Consider the following 19965-nt stretch of genomic DNA (forward strand, 5'->3'; position numbering starts at 1 on the left):
CCTGGCACCAACACCAGTGTGTTCTCCACACAGAATGGTGTGTGTGCCCTTTCTCAGACCACGAAACAGGAAGAGGATTCACTTTCTAGCCCTCCTTCTGAGGTGGGAGTGAGAAGGGAGGTGCACTCTCTGTGTTGCAGATTTTTAGTTGAGCAAACTCTACCGTGGCACTTGTCAGAAATAACAGGAAAGCAATGGGATAAATGCACAGATGAGTGCACGCGCGCGCACACACACACACAAATTTTCAAGAAATATTCACCCACTGGTGGTTGTCAGTGACCTCTGAGTTCAGGAAAACCCTTAGGATTAGATTAGGGAAGAGTAATTTAATTCTTTCTCTCAGTTACGGAAGAAGTAAACAGGTGGAAGCAGCAAAACTTTGGCTTTAGAGCCAGAGACCTGAGTGCGGGTCCTACCTCTGCCACTTACTTAGTACTTGGGCTTGGGCAAGTCAACTCACTTCTCTGAAATGTAGAAATAATATACCTCTCAAGGTTTTGTAGGGTTCAAGTGAAAGAAAAAATGTGTGTTAGAGTCCTTTGAAAACTAAAAATAGGTTATTTTTAGAGACACAAACTTTTGCAGCTGCCCAAAAGCTGTGTTGCCACAGATAGATTAACCTCTGTTCTCCAGTCACTCCTTCATCGCTGTCCTTCCATAGCATATGGAAGCCTGGTTAGAAGGACCAACCTTTACAGAGTTTTTAAGAAGTGCTTAAAGCTTGAGCTTGGAGTTACCTGTTGAGGCACATGCTCTCTACTGGGTTTGCCTTTGTAAACAATTTCCATCACATGTCTTATGTTTCCCTCCAATGTCGCTTGATAAAGTCTTCTTAAGGAATCTTTTATGACCAAAGGAAAATATTTTTAACCCCAAGCCTTCACATCTTGGCAAAAGCTTGTCTCAGGGAAAATGTGGTATAGTGTTAGAATCAGACATGTTAGAGTTCAAATCCAGCCCCACCTCTAACTAATGCTGTCATTCCATCATCTAGAGTGATGTCGTCCCAGTGTTAGCTTGGCCACCATGGAACCTCAGATGCCAGATTAAACCTGTATAAATACCAGTTCTGTAATCTTTTAAAAAGTCTGGAGCATTCCCCATGATTTCTGGAGAATCTGCAATGAACTTCATGATTTCTCTACCTAGGCACTCCTGTGTTGCAATGGCCTTCCTGTTCCATCCTGTCCTGTGATTCAGCTACTTTACTAACTTGTACAAGAAACTTCCCTGTATCTGATGTTTTATCATATTTTGGAGCTTTTACTATGGACTTTCCAGGATCAACAGAAGAGGTCATCTTGTAGAGCATAAAATTTTCTGCTAGCACCTCATTTCACCCTCGCTCTCTCTCCCTTACCATCTCATGCCCCTACCTCCCTCTCAAGCCCCTTTTACACATAGATGCTTCTCCTTGCCTCTCTGAAGAGTTCAGCCCACACACAGGTCCTGGGAAGCTCAGCCTCTATCCCGAGTAGGCTTATCAATAAATTTCTTCTGAAAAAAAACCTATTGTACAGTCCTGGAAAGAGGGCTAGCAAAAACAATTTCTGACATCTTGGTTATGGCAGGATTATTAATTCATCTAGTCCCCGTGTGATTTGACCCCTGCTGACCTCCCAGTCTGTATCAGAGATCTCTCTCTCCCTCCTCCACTGTTCTCTACGCACACTGGCCTCCTTTATATTCTTCAAACCACCAAGCCCATTCCCACATCAGAGTTTTTGCACTGGCTCTTCTTTCTGTCTGAAGGCTCCTTCTTCTAGGCTTTTGTTGCCTAGCACCTTCTCATCACCAAGTAACAGTGGTAGGAGAGTAAGTAGACAGGAGTACAGGGACCAAGTCCTTTGGGCCTTGTAGACCATCTCAAGGAGCTTGGACATTATCCTAAGGGCAATAAGAAGCCAGTGAGGGTTTTAATCAGGAAACTGATGAAATGTGATTACATTTTTTTTAAGAATCACCCTGACTCTCCAATGGGGAAAGCTTGGGGCAAAGGGTGGGCAACATGGAAGGAAGAAGACAAGATAGGTGGCTATTATGTTAATAGTCCAGACAGGAAATGTTGGTGACTTGGACCAAGATGGAGGTAGAGAGAAATAGCAGATTTGGAAATAAAACTAATAAGATTTGCTAATGGACCAGTTCATTCATTCATCCATTCATTCATTCAGCAGACATTTTTGATCAGCAGTAAACAAAGCAGACAACAATCCCTACTTTTGTGGAATATATATTCCAGGAGGTAGATGAAGATCTGACTGAAACTGGGGCCTTGACAAGTAGTAACATTTACACAGATATAAGAAAGGGTTCCAGGTGTGGGAAATGCTACAAGCCAAGTGTGCAAGATGACATGCATTTGAAAAGTGCCAGGAGCAATATTGGCGAGCCCAGAAGTCCTGTGGAGGGGATTGGGAAAGGCCTTAAGGATTCTGAAATTTTTCCACGGGCAGCAAAATAGTATTGATGGTTTTTGCCCAAAGATTCAAGGTGGTCAAGGACCGTTTAAGAAAAATGGGCAAGAATGCTTTGCAAAAGAAGTCACTACCAAGGAAGAATTCACATGATCTGGTCACTGGGCATGAGGATCAAGGAGACAGTTCATCTTCAAATTTTATTTAAAGGTCATTTTTATTTCATTAATGTTTTTGCATAATTATCTTAAAAATTGGACTTTGCTTGAGTTCAATAGCACAGTCTAACAAATTTCATATTCAGTTTCAAATTTCTAACAAATCAAATTTCACATCAAAACTGTTTATACATAAGTGCTTTTATGTTATAATAATTCCTCCTCATAAGCTGCCAGGAGGCAACCTTACAAAGGGCTTCTCTTAACTGATTAGGAAACCTATCTGTTTTCCAGAAGCAATGTAGCTCACCTGGGATCAGTGAAAAGATGAATAGAAAACAAGTATATTCTGTTTGATTTGGTCTGCTATGTGATTGGTGTATTGTATGCGACATTACCCAGTCTGATAACCCATCACCTGATCCGTTGTTAGATCAGGCAGAAGACCTACCTCTAGTATTCCTGTGTTGTATGAAATAGTGACTCAGACAGTACTAGTTTTGCCCAGGGACCTGCTGAGATCCATACAGCAAACACAGGACCTCAGTGAGCAGCAACTAAAGTTCATCTCTCAGTTCTAATCATCTGGGTTGTAAGCGGTTCCCTATTGCCTATGGCTGGTGCCAAGGACCTCCAGGAAGAAATCTTGGCGGATTCTGCAATGCTCTCATGTGAGCTCTGTCATGAAAGTGATAGTGACCATGAGAAAGCAAGGTAACCTAAAGGCATCCTACTAGGGAGAAGAAGAGTACATGGCCAAGGAACAGGTCTCTGTGCAAAGGTTCCACCCAAGCAGTTCTGGACAACCCTAGCATCTCTGTGACTTCAGCCCCGGGCTCCCTCACCACCATGGCACCTGTCTACTCTGGAAGGACCGGGAGAGGCTCTCGTCTTGCTTTCTTCAAACGTTGCTGGCAGTAAACCTTTTGATGACTTCTAGGTTATCCTCTGAGGTTGACAGTGGGGAAGCAGCGCACGCTGCCAACCCCCCTCACCAGGCATTTGCCAAAGGTCTTCCTCCTCCCCTCAGACCTGAGGATGATACTTCCTGAGCTGCCTTAATTTTGTCTTGTCCTCTTAAGGAAGTCTTAGTTCTGCACGGTTGAGATAAAACCCAGAGAAGGGTGAAGGGAGATACGAAAATGAACCTGAACAACAAAAGAGAAAGAAAAAGGAAAGGAAAACCTAAGCTGTAAGATCAGAGTGGTTCAAAAGTATTCAGAGGAAATGCAAAGAGAAATCACTTCCTTTGGGCTATAAGTGGATGGATGAAAGATTCTTCGAGGTTACAAGAAAACAGACTACTTCACAAATAACTGGGGGAATACTTTAAAGAACCAAACTGTGGTTTCTATACTCAAAGAAAAGTGTCCCCCAAAATGCAAATGGCTGCTTCTTCCTGAGGCTGGATTCAGACATTACACTTTCCAGTGATTTGGGCAATTACTTTTAATTAGCTCACTCTCTCCAGCTTAATTTTCTGTACAAATTTAACAAATATTTGACCTTTAGCCACACTTTGCCATTGCATTCTGTTTTTCCAAAGTACATGAGCATATGTGCTTGATTTCATCTTTCCCTGCTATGGGTTGAGTTAATTCACTGATTTTGCTAATCCAATTGGGTGCAGTTAAAACAGCTTATTTAGGGCACTTCCAGGCCTTTGTAAAAAATGAAACAAACACCCCTTGAGGGAAAGGGGAACTTGATTAGCAGGAAGCAAAATATTCCCGTGTGACAGTCCTCCCCCCCCCCCCTTGTCTTTTTGAAGCAACTATTTCATGGAAAATCCTTTGCGTGTGTTGTGTATACCTTAAAGTCTTTCAATAGCGTTGATCACTGTGTAATACTCAGGCAATAAGCTTCCAGATATACCCCCATTTATTCCACTCCAGAAGATTTGGGTTGGCCTCCAGGAGAGCCAAAGTCACATCCACATTAAATCCCAGTTCGCAGAGCTGGTCACCTCCTAGTTCAAATCCCTAAGAACCAAGAAGGCATGCTTCCGTTTTGTGTCCATGTAAAGGAGCAGATGCATTTGGGGGTGGGGAAGTGGTGTGCGGAAGGGAGGAGAGCCGAACACGTCCACTTACGCCCAGGGATCAATTAACTAATTTAAGGAGACACTACACTGGCGTCTTCAGCCCCCAAATTGCTTACAAAAGAAAAAAAAAAGATATTCTGAGACTCAAAATAGTAAATGCAGACTTGAGTATCGGGATTTAAGAGAATGAAAGATAAAAGGAAAATAGCTTTGGAGAGGAGGCAACCTGTGGTAGGGAGAAGAAAACCACAGGCTGTTCTGAGCACAGCACTCCGCTTCTTAACCTAGACCACAAATTGTTTTAGCCTGTGATCAGACTCAGCCCCCCCCCCCCCCACCCCCTGGGGGAGGAGGGCTTCCGATATCGTCTGGGAGGAGTTTAGGAAAAGAGCAGAAGTTCTAATATCAGTTTTCTCTGCAGTCTGAGGGAAATGCAACTCTGCTCCATTCAAGTACATAAGGGTTAAAAGAGAAAGAGAGAGTGGGGGGTGGGTGGGGAGAGTTTTGGGTACAGCTGGAAGCCATTAACAACTCTGAGACCATCTCAGTAACCCAGGGAGAGGGTGGGTGGCCTGGCAGAGATCCTGGCTCCATGCATGTCCTCACCGACTCTTAGCCCTGGGCGGGGCTTGATTCTACCTCCCACCCAATGGAGAAATCTCGTCTTCAACTCTTCAGTCCCTGCTTGCGTACTTCAGCTCACTCACCGCTTCACAAGGCAGCCCATTCCTTCAAGGACAACCTCGATCACTGGAAAGTTCTTCTTTGCAAAATTTGCCTCTATGGAAAGTCGCTCCTTCAGTTCTAGCTTGTTCCTCTGGTGTCCTAGCACACACCAGCCCTACGTGTGAAGACGGCAATCACTTGTCGCCTCCGAATTCTCGCCTCCTTGTGGCCAGACAACTCGTTCTGCCAGCCAGCCCTCCCACCTGATGGTTTACAGACACCTCCTGAGCCTCTGCCTATTTTTTGAACTGTGCTCATGTTTCAGAATCACTTCTGGAGAACAGGGCCCTGAACAGAATACATTTCCCAGCTGCAAGGGCACCAGTATAGTATCGTCCAGGAGACCTGGTCCTTCAGAGTTTCTGAGGGAAATTTCTCCAAGGAAGATACAGCTACATCCCCTTTTAGTTGCTGCCCCTGGAGAACCTACCTCACCTCGTTCCCAGACAAGCTTTCGGCTCTAGAACACTTGCCTGATGGATGGTGCTAGTCTGGCAATGGCCGTCACAAAGCCAAAGAACGACAAAGGAGACAGGAAAGACTGAGCTTCCCCTGGCTGCTCTGCAGAGGGGATGGGGGGGGGGGGGGGGAGGGTCCTAGTTTTCTATCATGTGTTGAGGCAGATGAGTAAATATTACTATCATCTTGAGTCCAGACCTAGGACCCCTGTCTAGGACCATGACCTAAGATCTCTTCCATTATCTGTCTCCCCTGCCCAGAAACCTTCCACTGTGTCCCACCTCCTGTGCAGAACACAAGCCCTCAAGCCTCCTGACCCGGCCCAGCCCGCCCCACAATCACCACCTTCCCACCCGGCTCCAGTACAGAGCCTCTGATGCATCAGGCCGCCTGGCCCCAGCCCGTGCTCCCTCATCTACCCTCCCTGAAATACCTTCCCTGTGGCCCGAAAGGTCGTCTGAGAGCTGAGAGTTCCTTCTTTTCCCGAACTAGCTCCAGAGCATCTGAAAAGCCAGTGTTCCCCAGTCATAGACCCACAGTGACATTGCTGACCCCCCCCCCCCCGGAGGTGGGTCTTTTCCCAGAGTTCTCCTCTTCAATTGTCTGAATAAGCACAAGAATCCACCTCTGTTTTTGCTCTCAGCAGGTTAAATGCGGTGGATGGTCACTGTTGTTCTTTTGGCCTGAGGAATGTCCTAATTATATCTTTGCTTTCATTATATGGAGAGGACCCAGGGTCGGCCCAGGCCCTGGCTTTTAGAGATTAAGTAAATGATCATGTATGACCTGACAGAGCCACCCAGTGTATAAGCTGATACCCCTAGGTGTAATTTTGGCCTCATTTTGCTTTCCCAGCTGTGCCTCAGATCAACTGTGATGTCAAAGCCGGAAAGATCATCAATCCTGAGTTCGTTGTGAAATGTCCAGCAGGGTGCCAAGACCCCAAATACCACGTTTATGGCACGGACATCTACGCGTCTTACTCAAGCGTGTGCGGTGCTGCGATTCACAGGTGGGTAGCTCCACGGGGCTTAACAACCAGCACCCAGGCTGTGGGCAGGGCTCCCCCCACCCCCCACCCCTCCCACCCCTTGCCATGCAGGGCTGCCTGCTTCAGCAAACGAGACTCTACAAATGTAACCGAGCATCCTGTATTTCGTGTGGCAACCCTATCCCCTGGGATTAGGCAGAGGCCAAGCATGGCCCCGAGTCTCCTTTCACAGCCCTCCAGGGAAAGGACTGACTTCATGGGAAGGGGAGAATTCTACTCTCTCATGTTCGTGACAAGGGAGCCTCAGTTCTCGGTGACGTGAAGCATGTTTTTTCTACCTGTACGTGCTGAACAAGGCAATAATCAGGATGTGACTAAGCAAGGCACAGAAGTGTAGAGAAGAAGTGTCACAGCCGTGGCGATGGCCTGGAGACAAGTAGAACAGGACACGTGAGAAGGAGGGTGGCAGGTGGCACTGCTTGGTCAGCTGTCCTCCAGGAAGGAGGACAGGAAGCATGACATGTTTTGAACTAAGTCACTGCCTAAATGAGGAGAGGCAAGAGTGACCTTCACAGAATCCTCATCCTTCTTTCTTTTTTTAAGTTTGTTTATTTATTTTGAGTGAGAGCGCGCGCACAAGCAGGGGAAGAGCAGAGAGAGTGGGAAAGAGACTCCCCAGCAGGCTCCGTGCTGTCAGCGCAGAGCCCCGCGTGGGGCTGGAACTCACCAACTGTGAGATCATGACCTGAGCCGAAACCGAGAGTCAGCCACGTGACCGAGTGAGCCACCCAGGCGCCCCGAAACGCTCGTAACCTCTTTTGCTCAGGCTGCGAGTCCTAACACAGGGGAATGCGTGTCCACGCAGCGCCTTTGACAAAAAGGCCAATGGGTCTGGGTCAAGCGCCTCACCTGTGTCACCTTATTTAATCCTCACAGTTCCCAACGCTGTGGCTGCTACTACCGTCCACATCTTGAGAGAGAGAGAGAGAGAGAGAGAGAGAGAGAGAGAGAGAGAGAGAGAGAGAGAGAGAGGGAGAGGCAGGCTAGATTTTCTAAAGCCGCACTGTTAGAAAGTACCCGAGTGGGGACTGGCACCTAAGTCCAGCTCTTAACTACCACTCTGAGACTGCTTTGAGATGCGGCCCCTGAGTCAGTGCTCGGCCCCTGGATGCCGGATGAAGTTTCTGAATCAGTCAGGCTTCTGTATCTTTTTCCTTCCTGCACACCGGTCAGGTGATAGTGCCGTCGTATCTCTGCCAGACAGAGGGGCAAAGATGTAAAATTCACTCCCTTTGAAGGTGTGTCGTCAGCAGCTTTTCAGAAATTTGGGGAAGCAGCAAAAGCAAAGTCTATGTGTAAAATAAGATTTAAGAATTACTGGAAGAGTCTGTTGGCTGGCCTCTTTTCCCCGCTACTGCGGGGGGATGATGAGCTGATTTTCCAACGGGAAAAGGACTACAAACGCTCTATTACGGAGAACTAGTGAAACATTCAAGAGAAACAATACCAAGGGCGCATGGGGGGCTCAGTTGGTTGAGTGTCTGACTCTTGATTTCAGCTCAGGTCATGATCTCGCAGTTCGTGAGATCAAGCCCCGCGTGGGGCTCCTTCTGCTGACAGCACGGAGCCTGCTTGGGATTCTCTCTCTCCCTCTCTCTCTGTCCCTCCCCCACTCATGCTGCTCTCTCTCTCAAAATGGGTAAATAAACTTAAAAAAAAAGGGACAGAAACTACACCAAACACTATTTCTTAATGCCAGACTATGAAAAAAAATATTTCGCTTTCACTCTGAAATAAATCTGCAAAAAGGAAAGAGGCACACAAATCTACACACACGTGCATATGCACGAATGCACACATGCGTGCTCCCACACGTGTGCTTGCACGTATGTGCATGCACACCCACATCCCCATACACATGCATGCCCAGTCAGCTCCAGCGCCATTGGCCCTCTCCAGGCTGCGTCTGTGTGGACACAGGGTCCGCTGCAGAGGCTGAGCCTGTCTTCGGGTTGCCTGTATTTTCCCATCTGTGATCCAGATGGTTGGCACTCTGCTCCCTCTGGCATTTGCTGGATCTCTCTTGCCTTTCCATGCTTCCCACGCAGGACAGAGTCACACGAGTTCATTCAACCTCACAAAGATGTCATCATAATCACAGTAATCCCTTGCGCTATGATTCCCTCCTTCCAGCATCATCTCGACCCTGAGGCTGCGGTTAACATCCCCATTTGCTACAAGAGGAGCTGAGAAATAGGGAAGCTAATTAAGTTGCTAGTTAGTTGCAAATTCAGGATTAGACCTCATGTCCCCTGACTTCCAGTCCAGAGCCCAGGTGACATATGTACATAAGAACAGGGGCAAGGGTCCCAGCACTGCTTAATATACAAGTGAGGATGTGAGGTAGATGTAGACTTTGGACCAGTAAGAGTTGAGAATGGCTTTATGATGGATGGAGACCCCACTGGGGAGAAAATAAGAAGGGTTTTGACAAGGACCAGGACTCAGCAATCCCAATGTTGGGGGTTGGAGAGTAGGAAAGAACGTGGGGAGAGAATACAGAGGAGGGTAGAGGGGCGGAGGAGAAGAGCTTGAATGTTTCAGAACACAAGATTTGCTACTTGAACAACCGAGTGCCATTGTAGTTTTCTGGACCAGTGTCTGATCTAGTGCGAAACTACTCAGAAACTATTCAGAAACTGTCCCTGGGGAGGATGAATGGAGACCTTAAGGGAGAACAGATAGGAGTTTTTTGATACTCTCAGTTTTGTTTTTCACAAACATAATGAGTCTGTCTTCATAAGGCAGGATTTAAGACCTAGAACATGAGTAGAAAGTACACACGGGTCCTCCCATATTGTCCCTTCAGAGTCCCCACGGTCAGAACTGGGAAGCTGGAGAGAGCATACTTTGGTTTAGAAATTCAGATTTAGCTTTAGAATTTAATATTAATACAATATATTATAATCAGATGTCTTATTACGAATGGTTCCCTTGATTCTGTCAACCCAAAGGGATAATGAACACACTGGAGGCATCATATTTCGGCTCAATCTTGTCCCGAACTAACCTCTATACATAGAGTAGGACCAAGTGCCAGGGAGGGGGAAGATTTCTGCCCAATGGGGTGATGAGGAGGCCATCCATCCCCATGCAGAGTACTCTTAATGCTGATTTTTTTTAATGTTTATTTTTGAGAGAGACAAGAGCATGAGTGGGGAGGGGCCAAAGAGAGAAGGAGACACAGAATGTGAGGCAGGCTCCAGGCTCTGAGCACAGAGCCGGACACGAAGATTGAACTTGTGAACCATGAGATCATGACCCGAGCTGACGTCAGACGCTTGACTGACTGAGCCACCCAGGCACCGGTCTTCATGCTGATTTCTGACCAGAGGCCCACCCTGAGAATGGCAGCTGTTCAAAACGGCCCTTTTCTCTGAACCACGCAGCTGACCCTCAGCGTAGCCCAATCCCTGGATACCAGGGATAGGGAGGAGGAGAAGGCCATGCCCAGTACCATGCAGGGCATCTAAGGAATGCAAAGAAGTAAAACTGTTTGGCTCTTTTGGGGAATATTTATGAGGTGCCTATCTCTGAGTGAGGATAGAAATGAGGGCACATGTACTTAAATTCTCCAAAGTACCATGACTCCCATCTGCTTCATAAGCAAAACCACAGCCTCTTTCGGGCTGTCTCTCTTCTCTAGTGTCTCCTACAGTGGGCAAGTCTCTAGTGCATTCCATCTCCATGGCTTACTAGCACCTGTAGTTCACAGACCATTGACCTCTCCAGTATCCACTCTTCTCTAGAATATCTGGGAAGATCCACATCCTCCAGTTAAGTCCACCGCCAGGGTCAGGCATCAGTCTGGTCTGCAACAGGGAAATCTCAGGAGCACACCCTAGCTGGGTATCACATCTTCCCCAAAGTCTAGGTTTTCAGCCTTACCTCACCCTCACAAGGGATATCAGCAGACCTGTCCAGCTTGAGACCACCCCCACCCCCACCCTTCCCATCTCCTTGAACAGCCTGAGGGAAGCTCAACACAGACCCCCCCTTCACTTGCTTCCCTTCCTTCTAGGTGGCAGCTACTGTTCTTCTCTTTTTTTTTTTTAATTTTTTTTTTACATTTATTTATTTTTGAGAAACTGAGACAAAGTGTGAGCGAGGAAGGGGCAGAGAGAGAAGGAGACACAGAATCTGAAGCAGGCTCCAGGCTCTGAGCTGTCAGCACAGAGCCTGATGCGGGGCTCGAACCCGCAAACTGTGAGATCATGACCTGAGCCGAAGTCCAATGCTCAGTCGACGGAGGCGCCCAGGTGCCCCTGTTCTTCTGACTCTTAAACAGGAGCAAATGCACGCACACACACATTTCCTGAATACACTGGAGTATGAAACCAAGGGCAGAATAATTTCTTGGGAAGAAAATAAAAACATAAGTGTTATTGTGATTTCTAATTCCCTCATTAATTATAAGTAAAAGGAGCATGGGATAATTTTTTTTAATAACTAGAATTTTCAGCCGCACCAGAGCTGTGCTTGTAAATGTTTAACAACCAGCTCCTCAAACGCAGGGGTAATTCTGATTTTACCAGCTTCTGTGGCATAAATACTCCCACTGTGGCTGAGTCAAGCTACGGTGGGAAGCGAACCAACTCCCACGATCCTGAAAAGTTAACAACTGGCTTTCCTAAGCCAGCGTGAGTGGCACAACACACACCACTGACAGGCCTTCCAGCACAGAAGCCTAAAACACTGCCTTTTCCATACGAACATTTCTAATCTGGTTGGGAGACAAAAGCAACTCGAGAAATTTTTAGAAGATGGCACAAGACCAAATACGATCAGAGTCTCGGTTGGGAGACAACATTCTAAGGCATCGTTAGGAAGGGATGCCGCAAAGTCTTCCCAGAATCTCTGTAGAGAAGAAAGGGTTGGGCACTGAGCAACACAGGCCTTGTCAGGCGGAAGTGGGAGCTGGTTTTCCAGAGCAAAAGAACAGCAGGAGCAGACACGGGAGTGGGAACCATGTGCTCTGTCCGGGGAGCCGAGATCAGCCTAGCCGCAGCTGGAATTGGTGAGGTGACAGATCCTGAGCCCCCGAGAGAAAGGAGGGCAGGGTTGCAAAGATTTGGAAAGATGAGGAGTTTGGTGCCTGTGCTTTTGGACTCTCAGAGGCAACTGTGACCAAGGGGGACCGACCCGGGATTCCAGGTCAGCGAGACCTGGGTTCAAATCCCTGCCTTGCCAATTTACTAGTTACAAAATCTGGCCTGAGTCACTCCGCTGGTCCAAGCCCAATTCTGTGAAATGGGAACAACAGCACTGCCTCTACGCCACAAGTCGGGGGTTTGCTGGGTGGACCCGGTGAGATACCACACATGGGAATGATTTTAAATCAATTAAGCGCTCCACATGTCAAGTACTATTATCACTATCTTTCCTTCTGGGTCATTGAGCAGGTGAGTCTTGAAACTTGTTGGCTCATGAAGGTGGGAGGGCAGGAAATGGCAACTCTCACTCCTGGAGGGAAGGGAGGGTGTTGATGAGAACAAATCTAAGTGCTTTTTTAGTTCCCTCTGTGCCATAAATCACAGATACCCACAGGAGCCATTTTTGGCTCCGGGGCAAGGAAATGACAATGTGAAGTGATTCTGAGGAAGCAGAATGGGACCCCTGCTTCACATACAAGCAAAGAGGTGTATATGTCAGTCACCGTTACATCAGGATCTAAAACCTTCAAAATCCTAGAAATTAAAGAAACAATTTCTAGTCCTTCAGGACTCTTTTTAATGAGTTCAGTATAGCCACGCACCTTCCTTCCCTTGCTCAAAATAAAAGGAATAACTTGCTTTGTAAAAGTTCATGGCCACCCTCCGAAATAACTGGAGTCATTCTGTGATGTCACAAAACCAAACTGGAAATTGTCAGAAGTATTACTCAAAAGATCTAGTTAGAATGAGCAAACCAAGGAAGAGAAATTTGAGGCATGGTGGCAAACAGAAATTGCTGCCCAATGGAACAAGCAGGTTCTGTAATAAGAAAGAGAAGCATATCTGACCTGGGAGGTCAGATGCTGGGCCATGGGATGAAGGCACCCTTCTTGGGGGATGGACTGAAGGTCAGGATAAACCTTTTCTTAATCTCACTCTTTCTTTCATATCTTCAAATAAAGATGGAGGCTACTTTGATATCAGTCTGTTGACTGTGTCAAAGAATATTTTTCTGTTCTTCAATTTTTTTTTTTTCTCTTCATAGTGGTGTGCTTGATAATTCAGGAGGGAAAATACTTGTTCGGAAAGTTGCTGGGCAATCTGGCTATAAGGGGAGTTATTCCAATGGTGTCCAGTCATTGTCCCTGCCACGCTGGAGAGAGTCCTTCATCGTCTCAGGTACGCCCACACACTGGAGAAACACAGCCCTACCCAGGCGCTTGGCTTAAGTGACCTCATGGGATGAAATGTATTCTTTTCAATGTTCTATTGGTTTTAGTTTATGGCCCAACTCATTTCATAAAAGTCTGAAGCATTAGCTCTTCTGATAATTAGGATCATGAAACAATAAATTATAATTACAGTGATAAATCACTACAAAGTCTGGAAATATTAAAAGGCTCCAATTGCTCATTTTAAACACACTGCAGCTATCCATAAATCCAAACTTTTAATGAAATGAATTACATTTAATAACTTCGGTTTTTGAACTACTCCTTTAGTTAGGCCAAATATGTCTCATATCTAGAACCTCATTCCTTGATATTTCTGGTAAATGGAAAGGGATATAGGCTCTTATAGAACTGAGCTGCAATTTTGAGATTTCTTTTTATTTAATTGATTGTTTCACTCGTTGGTCCTTGCTATCTAGCTCCTTAGGATTTTTGTAGATAACATTTTCACTCTTTTCCTCCCTCTTCCAATGAGGTAATGTCAGTGAGCTAATGACAAGTGTGATTTCACGGGAAAAAAGGTGACCTAGTATCTGTATTATCATGACCCTCCCTTTCCTATTGTGAATTCCGCAACCTTTTGTTTTGAAACTTTTTTAATTGAAAGAATACTACAATGAATATCCACATCCCCTTCACCTAGCAACATTTGCTTTATTAACCTACTTATCATTTATCTACATTTTGCTCTAAACCATGTGAAAATAAGCTGCAGGCATCATGACACTTTATCCCTCAATACTTCTGCACACATCTGGTAAAAACCAGATTTTCCTAATAACCACAAGACCAATACCACACCTAAAGCATTAACATTGGTACAATTATGTTATCTAACAAATAGTTCTTCCCAATAGTATCCAGTTATCTTAGTCTTCATAGTAATTTCTTCCTCCTCCTACTTTTCTCTCCTTCCCTCCTCTCTCCCTCCCTGTCTCCCTGTCTCCCTGTCTCCCTCCCTACCTCCCTTCCAGATCCACAGTCTAATAAATAATAAAAATCATCCATTGCCTTTAGTTGTCATGTCTATTAACTCTCCAATAATCTAAAACTATCTACCACCACACTACCTTTTTTTTTGTCATGAATGACAATGACATTTTTGAAGTCCCAGCCAGTTGTCCAGTACTGTGTCTCCCAGTCTGGACCACAAACATGTCCAGCCATGTCCTCGTGATTGGATTCAGGTTACATATTTCGCCAAGGTTACTGCATAGGTAGTATCATAGCATATGCATGGTGCTTTATCACAGTGGTCATATCAGAAGACACAATAATGTCAGTTTATCCAGTTGTCGGTGATGCTAAACTGGACTGCTTGGGTACTTTATAGTATCTCTCCATGGTAGAGATACTTTGTAATGAATAAGCAGTCTGTAGGGAGATACTTCAAATCAGCATGACTAGCTCATTCCCCAACAAATTCATCCAATGGCTTAACATCCATTGATGATCCTTGCACTAGCAAGAATTACACTAGAATTTGCAAAATTATAATTGTTCTAATTCTGTCATTCCTTCCACATTTGTTAGCAAGTTTTTTTACATAAAGAAGAGGGGTTTTTCCCCTCTCTGCACACCTGTTTTTTCAAGTACCACTAGGGAGTCATGGATTGTTTTTGAAAATATGTTGTAATCCATTATCACCATTATTCTTTTCTTAATTTAACATACAGTGTTGTCGTGGCTTCAGGAGTAGAACCCAGTGTTTCATCTCTTACATATGACACCCAGTGCTCATCTCAAAAAGTGCCCTCCTTCATGCCTGTCACCCATTTAACCTATTCCCCTACCCACCACCCTTCAAGCAACCCTCAGTTTGTTCTCTGTATTTAAGAGTCTCTTATGGTTTGCCTCCTTCTGTGTTTTTATCTAATTTTTCCTTCCTTTTCACTATGTTTATCTGTCGTGTTTCTCAAATTCCACATATGAGTGAAATCATCTGATATCTGTCTTTCTCTGGATTATTTCACTTAGCATAATACCCTCTAGTTCCATCACATTGCTGCAAATGGCAAGATTTCATCCTTTTTCATTGCTGAGTAGTATTCTATGTATATGTGTATGTATGTGTGTGTCCATTCATCAATTGATGGAAATGTGCACTCTTTCCATAATTTGGCTATCATTATTCTTTTTGATGTTCAAGTTTTCCAAATTCAGCCAGTGGGAGCCCTTTGGGCTTTTTTGGCACGTCCTCATTGGTGTTTGAGCACAACATAGTGTTGTATCCTTGTGTTATACTTGGCCTTATTCTGGGCCTTGCATATCCCATTTTCTTCAAAGAGGTTTCACATGATTTTAAACTATATTCTAGCAAAGCTTCTGGCATGCCAACAAGATTAGGAATCTTGAAACTCTCCTGAGGAGCCACCTGTGGAAGACCACCCAAAGCAAGGAAAAGAAAAATGTTTCATAATATAGTAGGTCTTCTCATCTGGATGGTGTTCTGGTACCTTTATGCATCCCATGCCCCAACTCCTACTATCCTCCATTGATCAGAGTTGGTTTTTTTCAGAGTTTTAATAGAACTACCAACAGACCTTTTAGGATTCTTCACAACTTGAGCAATTCCTATTTCCTCTTGCCTGCAGAATTCTGCAGCCTAGGGTTCAAATTAAACTGGTTTCTATGTCAGGTAGTGGAAAGTCATCAACCACAGTGCCGTGAGAATTCAGAACAGGGGCCATATGAAAATGCTAATAGCTAGACTACAAATTTGTCAAGTATATAGAGAAATGTAATCCCCACATAGGTGTTTACCAAGTAGCTCCTGGCTAAATAAGAGTGTTTCCATCTTAAATGCATAGCCTGCAATTCAAGAATCCCCAACAGAGGTTTAAAGGAAAAATTAACTCCAAGAGAGTAGAGATGTTTTGGGTTTTTTAAATGAAAATCAGTCTACTGAGCTTATTCCCTATAAACTCAACTTCCATGTCCCCTCATTTCACCTAGTGACATTTAACCAAAACACTTTTTGCCAATTATAATAAACATTGGTGCTTCTGCAATGAGTAGGAATCTCTTTTGAATGGGTGACTTGGGGGGGCAACACTGGCCAGCAGCCAAGCCACGCTCCCCACTATCTGGGAGCTCAAGGCCACCAACTTCAGCGGGATGGTGTCAGAATCCTCCTCTGAAGGCTCCGGTGCCTCCATGACCTTTTTATTTTTAATTTTCACACATCACTGTGCTCCTTTAGTTAATTCACTTTGGTGGGCTGGGATGGAAGCAGAGGATATGCCTTTTTGGTCAGCACAATCTTTTGGCAGTCCGTGGATAGGAATGGTCAGAGAGGGACTTCCTAATACTGCCCATTTGTTCTTTGATCCACACTTCAGAAAACTGAGCTCATGCTCCTTTTCCTTCTGAATAGAAGCAGGAAAAGCCATAGGATTTTAAATGTGAGAACAGTAAACGGATGAAGACCATGTCTCTGCAGTCCCCTCTGTTGATCAAGTGAGGCCAATGGCCATAGGGCCCTCCCTGGGCCCGAAATAACCTCAATCACAATTTGGAAGAGGCCCAGTCAAGGGCAGGGGACCTGGAAAACTGTTCCCAGGTGACTTTAATGGGATAAAATAACTCAGTCAGCCCAAACATTTTGCCTCATCCCCACTTTGAGTGATATTTATAGACCATACCAGCAGAGAATCTTTGCATCTCTCTGGTAATACATAGTTCCAAAACATTTTAACTTCTTTTTTTCATTAGACCCCTACCACTTAATATATAGTAAGTTGATCCATATCATTGTCCATATTTTCTGAATGAGAAAAACGAGAGTCTCAGAGGTTGAGGCAGAGAATACATGGCAAATACAAACAGAAACGTAGATGTTCTCATTCCCAGTTCCAGGTCCTTTCTGAGACCCCATCATTCTGGCTGCTTCATGGCTCTACAACCTTTCGTGTCAGTAGGGCTTTTGGCAAGAATCGTGCACTAGATTCTGTTCTACCGCTCGGGCTCTCCATTCAATACTCCTCCCCATCTCGTCCCCAAGCCCATCCTATAAAACTATTTCCTTAGATTGAGATTTAAAAATCTTTCACTGTCAGATGCAAATATTAGATACCAGGTAGGACCCCTCCTAAGGGTATTTGAAATTGTAACAGAGATCTAAGCATGACGATATTCCTCCTTCGAATAAATACTAACTGATCATCTCCTACCTACCAGCCACCGCTTGAGGCAGTGTCTCAACGGTTACCAAGGGAGACAAATCCCCAGTCTCCAGGGAGATTCCACATTCCAAGTGACACTGTCCACCTCATTGCGGAGCAAAACTCCTGTGTGGAATTGTAGGCATCATTTCCTGGCGGAGGAAGGCTTTAGACGCAACAGCCTTTCCCGGGCAATTTCCAGTCCTATCAGGCTTGGTACTTGCTTACCCAGCTCCGATCACCTCATCGTTTTTCTTTTTTATGCCTCCTTTGTTTTCCCTGATACATATTAACATTCCTTCTCCTCACCTGGCCTCTAAACTTTCTTTCCCTAGGTGGGCAACAAATGCTTATTTTGAAACCTACTTCTACGTTTCTTTAGTGCCATGGAATTCAAATGGATCCCACAGGGTCCGTGAAAGGGGGAAAGAGCCATTCATGCACAGCCAGCTTGTGACCAGAGCTCTGGAGCATCCAGAAGGAGAGCACGGGGAGTGCTTTTACAGTCATCTACTGACCTAATTAAACATTCAGCACCACACATATGAAAACCTTAGCTCACATGTCACATCTTCATGGGCAGAACGAGGGTTGCTAATGTTAACTCTGAGTCACAGAGATATTATTGCTTCCTTTCTAATATTAATAAAACACAGGCTATACAGGAAAACAAAACCTCACTTGCCTTTCTTATTGTAATCAGCAATTCAGCTTGGTGGGGGAGACCACGGATTTATTGAACTCAAGAGAGATCAATAGGAAAGAGGGAATCAGCATACCAGAATAGAACCATCTAAAACTTCTAGCTCTACAAATAAATTATTTGTTTCTTTTTTGCAGAAGGTAAACCCCAAAAGGGTGTAACCTACCCATCGGCGCTCACATATTCATCATCTAAAAGCCCTGCTGCGAAGACAGGCAAGTGTTCGTATGTGATTTCATCTAAATATTCTGAGTTTGTAAACACGTGTTTTAGGAGGTAGTGTAGAAATTAACATCTGGTCAAGCTCCACTGATGCCAGCAATATTTTCACCAATGCCAGAAACGTGGCCCCAGAAATCAAGGGGATCAGATGGCTGGGGCTGAGGAGTAAGGCTTCAGTTTTTGGTTGCGGTTTTCGAGTTCCAAGATGATCTCTATGTTTTGTAATTTTCATTCACAATGGTTGTTGCCTTGAATTGTATTGTTACTTTAGAAGATGACAGGACATTCTGTCTAGAAATGTTCCCTGGCAGATGAAAGGGGAAAAGCTGTCTCTTACTAGGTATGAAATGAAGGGAAGCAAAAAGGATGGTGTTAACAGAAAACAACTAACAGAAATAACCCAAACCAAAGATACAGTGTTTATGAGGTTGTGCGTCATGTGAACCACAAAGGGAGCACAGATAGACTTCAGGTCAGGAAAATACCTTTTTCTAGGTTTTTGTGTCAAGGGAGAACTGGGCTATGAGTTATTGTGTCTTTGGGGGCACTTTGATTTCCCACACAAAGAGAAGGGATAAACATCCCTTTCCAACATAAACACAAAAGGGACACTTGGGGTCTTGCCCAGCTTCTAGAGGAGCCACTCTTTAAAGTTATAGTCTCTGGGCACCTGGGTGGCTCAGTCAGTTGAGTGTCTGACTCGTGGTTCCAGCTCAGGTCGTGATCTCACGGTTTGTGGGTTCGAGCCCGACATCAGGCTCTGCACTGACAGCATGGAGCCTGCTTGAGATTCTCTGTCTCCCTCTCTGTGCCCCTCCCCCACTGGCTCCCTCTCTTTCTCTCTCAAAATAAATTTTAAAAATAATAAAAAGCATTGGGGCGCCTGGGTGGCTCAGTCGATTAAACATCCGACTTTGGATCAGATCATGATCTCATGGTTTGTGAGTTCCAGCCCCATGTTGGGCTCTCTGCTGTCAGTGCAGAGCCTGCTTTGAGATCCTCTGTCCCCCCTCCCCACCCCCCATCCTTCCCCTACTCGTGGACGCTCTTAGGCTTTCTCTCAAAAATAAGTAAGTATTAAAAAAAATTCCAGTGAGAACCATAAAAGGGGGGTCCCCTTTTTTCCTATCCCGATGACAAAATTCCTATAGAAATGGGGGGAAGCAGATGAGATGAAGATATGGGGGCCAGCAGTTACTTGCTCTGGTCTTGGCATGTGCGGATAACAAGCTTCCTAATCCCTCCACGACGGTGAGTTAACAGGTAAATCAGGTCAGGATGACCCCCCTCACAGCAAAGCAGCCTTCTTCCATGGGAAAAGAGCTCACTCAACAAATAGGAAACATCTTAAAAAAAAAAACAACTACAAAGCACCTTGATTTGCCAGGGGCAGCTCCTTCTGATTTAAATGCTGTTTCCCCAGGCAGGCAGCAACCATCAGGCAGGCAGCTGGTGTTGGGCTCGAGTCTCAAGCTACTCTGAACTAAGTAAAAACAGGTAAGTGTTGGTTCGGAGAAGCTCACCAAACCCGAGAAGGCGCATCGCTGGCACTACAGCGAGAGAAAGGGAAGGAAATGCTTCTCAGAGGGTTCTGAGCGAAAGTGGCAGGAGAGCCCCCTCCTGCTTCCCCTTGG

General features: G+C 45.2%; 1 protein-coding gene and 1 long non-coding RNA gene across 2 annotated transcripts in view; both read left to right on the forward strand.

Moving 5' to 3' along the window:
* The window catches only part of LOC144615960 (uncharacterized), a 426549-nt gene that overhangs the window by 38452 nt on the left and 368132 nt on the right, over nt 1-19965 (forward strand). The window lies entirely within an intron of this gene.
* The window catches only part of VIT (vitrin), a 105369-nt gene that overhangs the window by 37281 nt on the left and 48123 nt on the right, over nt 1-19965 (forward strand). Inside the window, exons 4-6 of the mRNA XM_060652723.3 lie at nt 6663-6819; nt 13057-13190; nt 18247-18324. Coding sequence (XP_060508706.2) covers nt 6663-6819; nt 13057-13190; nt 18247-18324 — 369 coding nt within the window. The remainder of the gene's footprint in view (nt 1-6662; nt 6820-13056; nt 13191-18246; nt 18325-19965) is intronic.

This window comes from Panthera onca, chromosome A3 (assembly GCF_046562875.1).
Source record: "Panthera onca isolate mPanOnc1 chromosome A3, mPanOnc1 haplotype 2, whole genome shotgun sequence".
Taxonomy (NCBI): Eukaryota; Metazoa; Chordata; class Mammalia; order Carnivora; family Felidae; genus Panthera; species Panthera onca.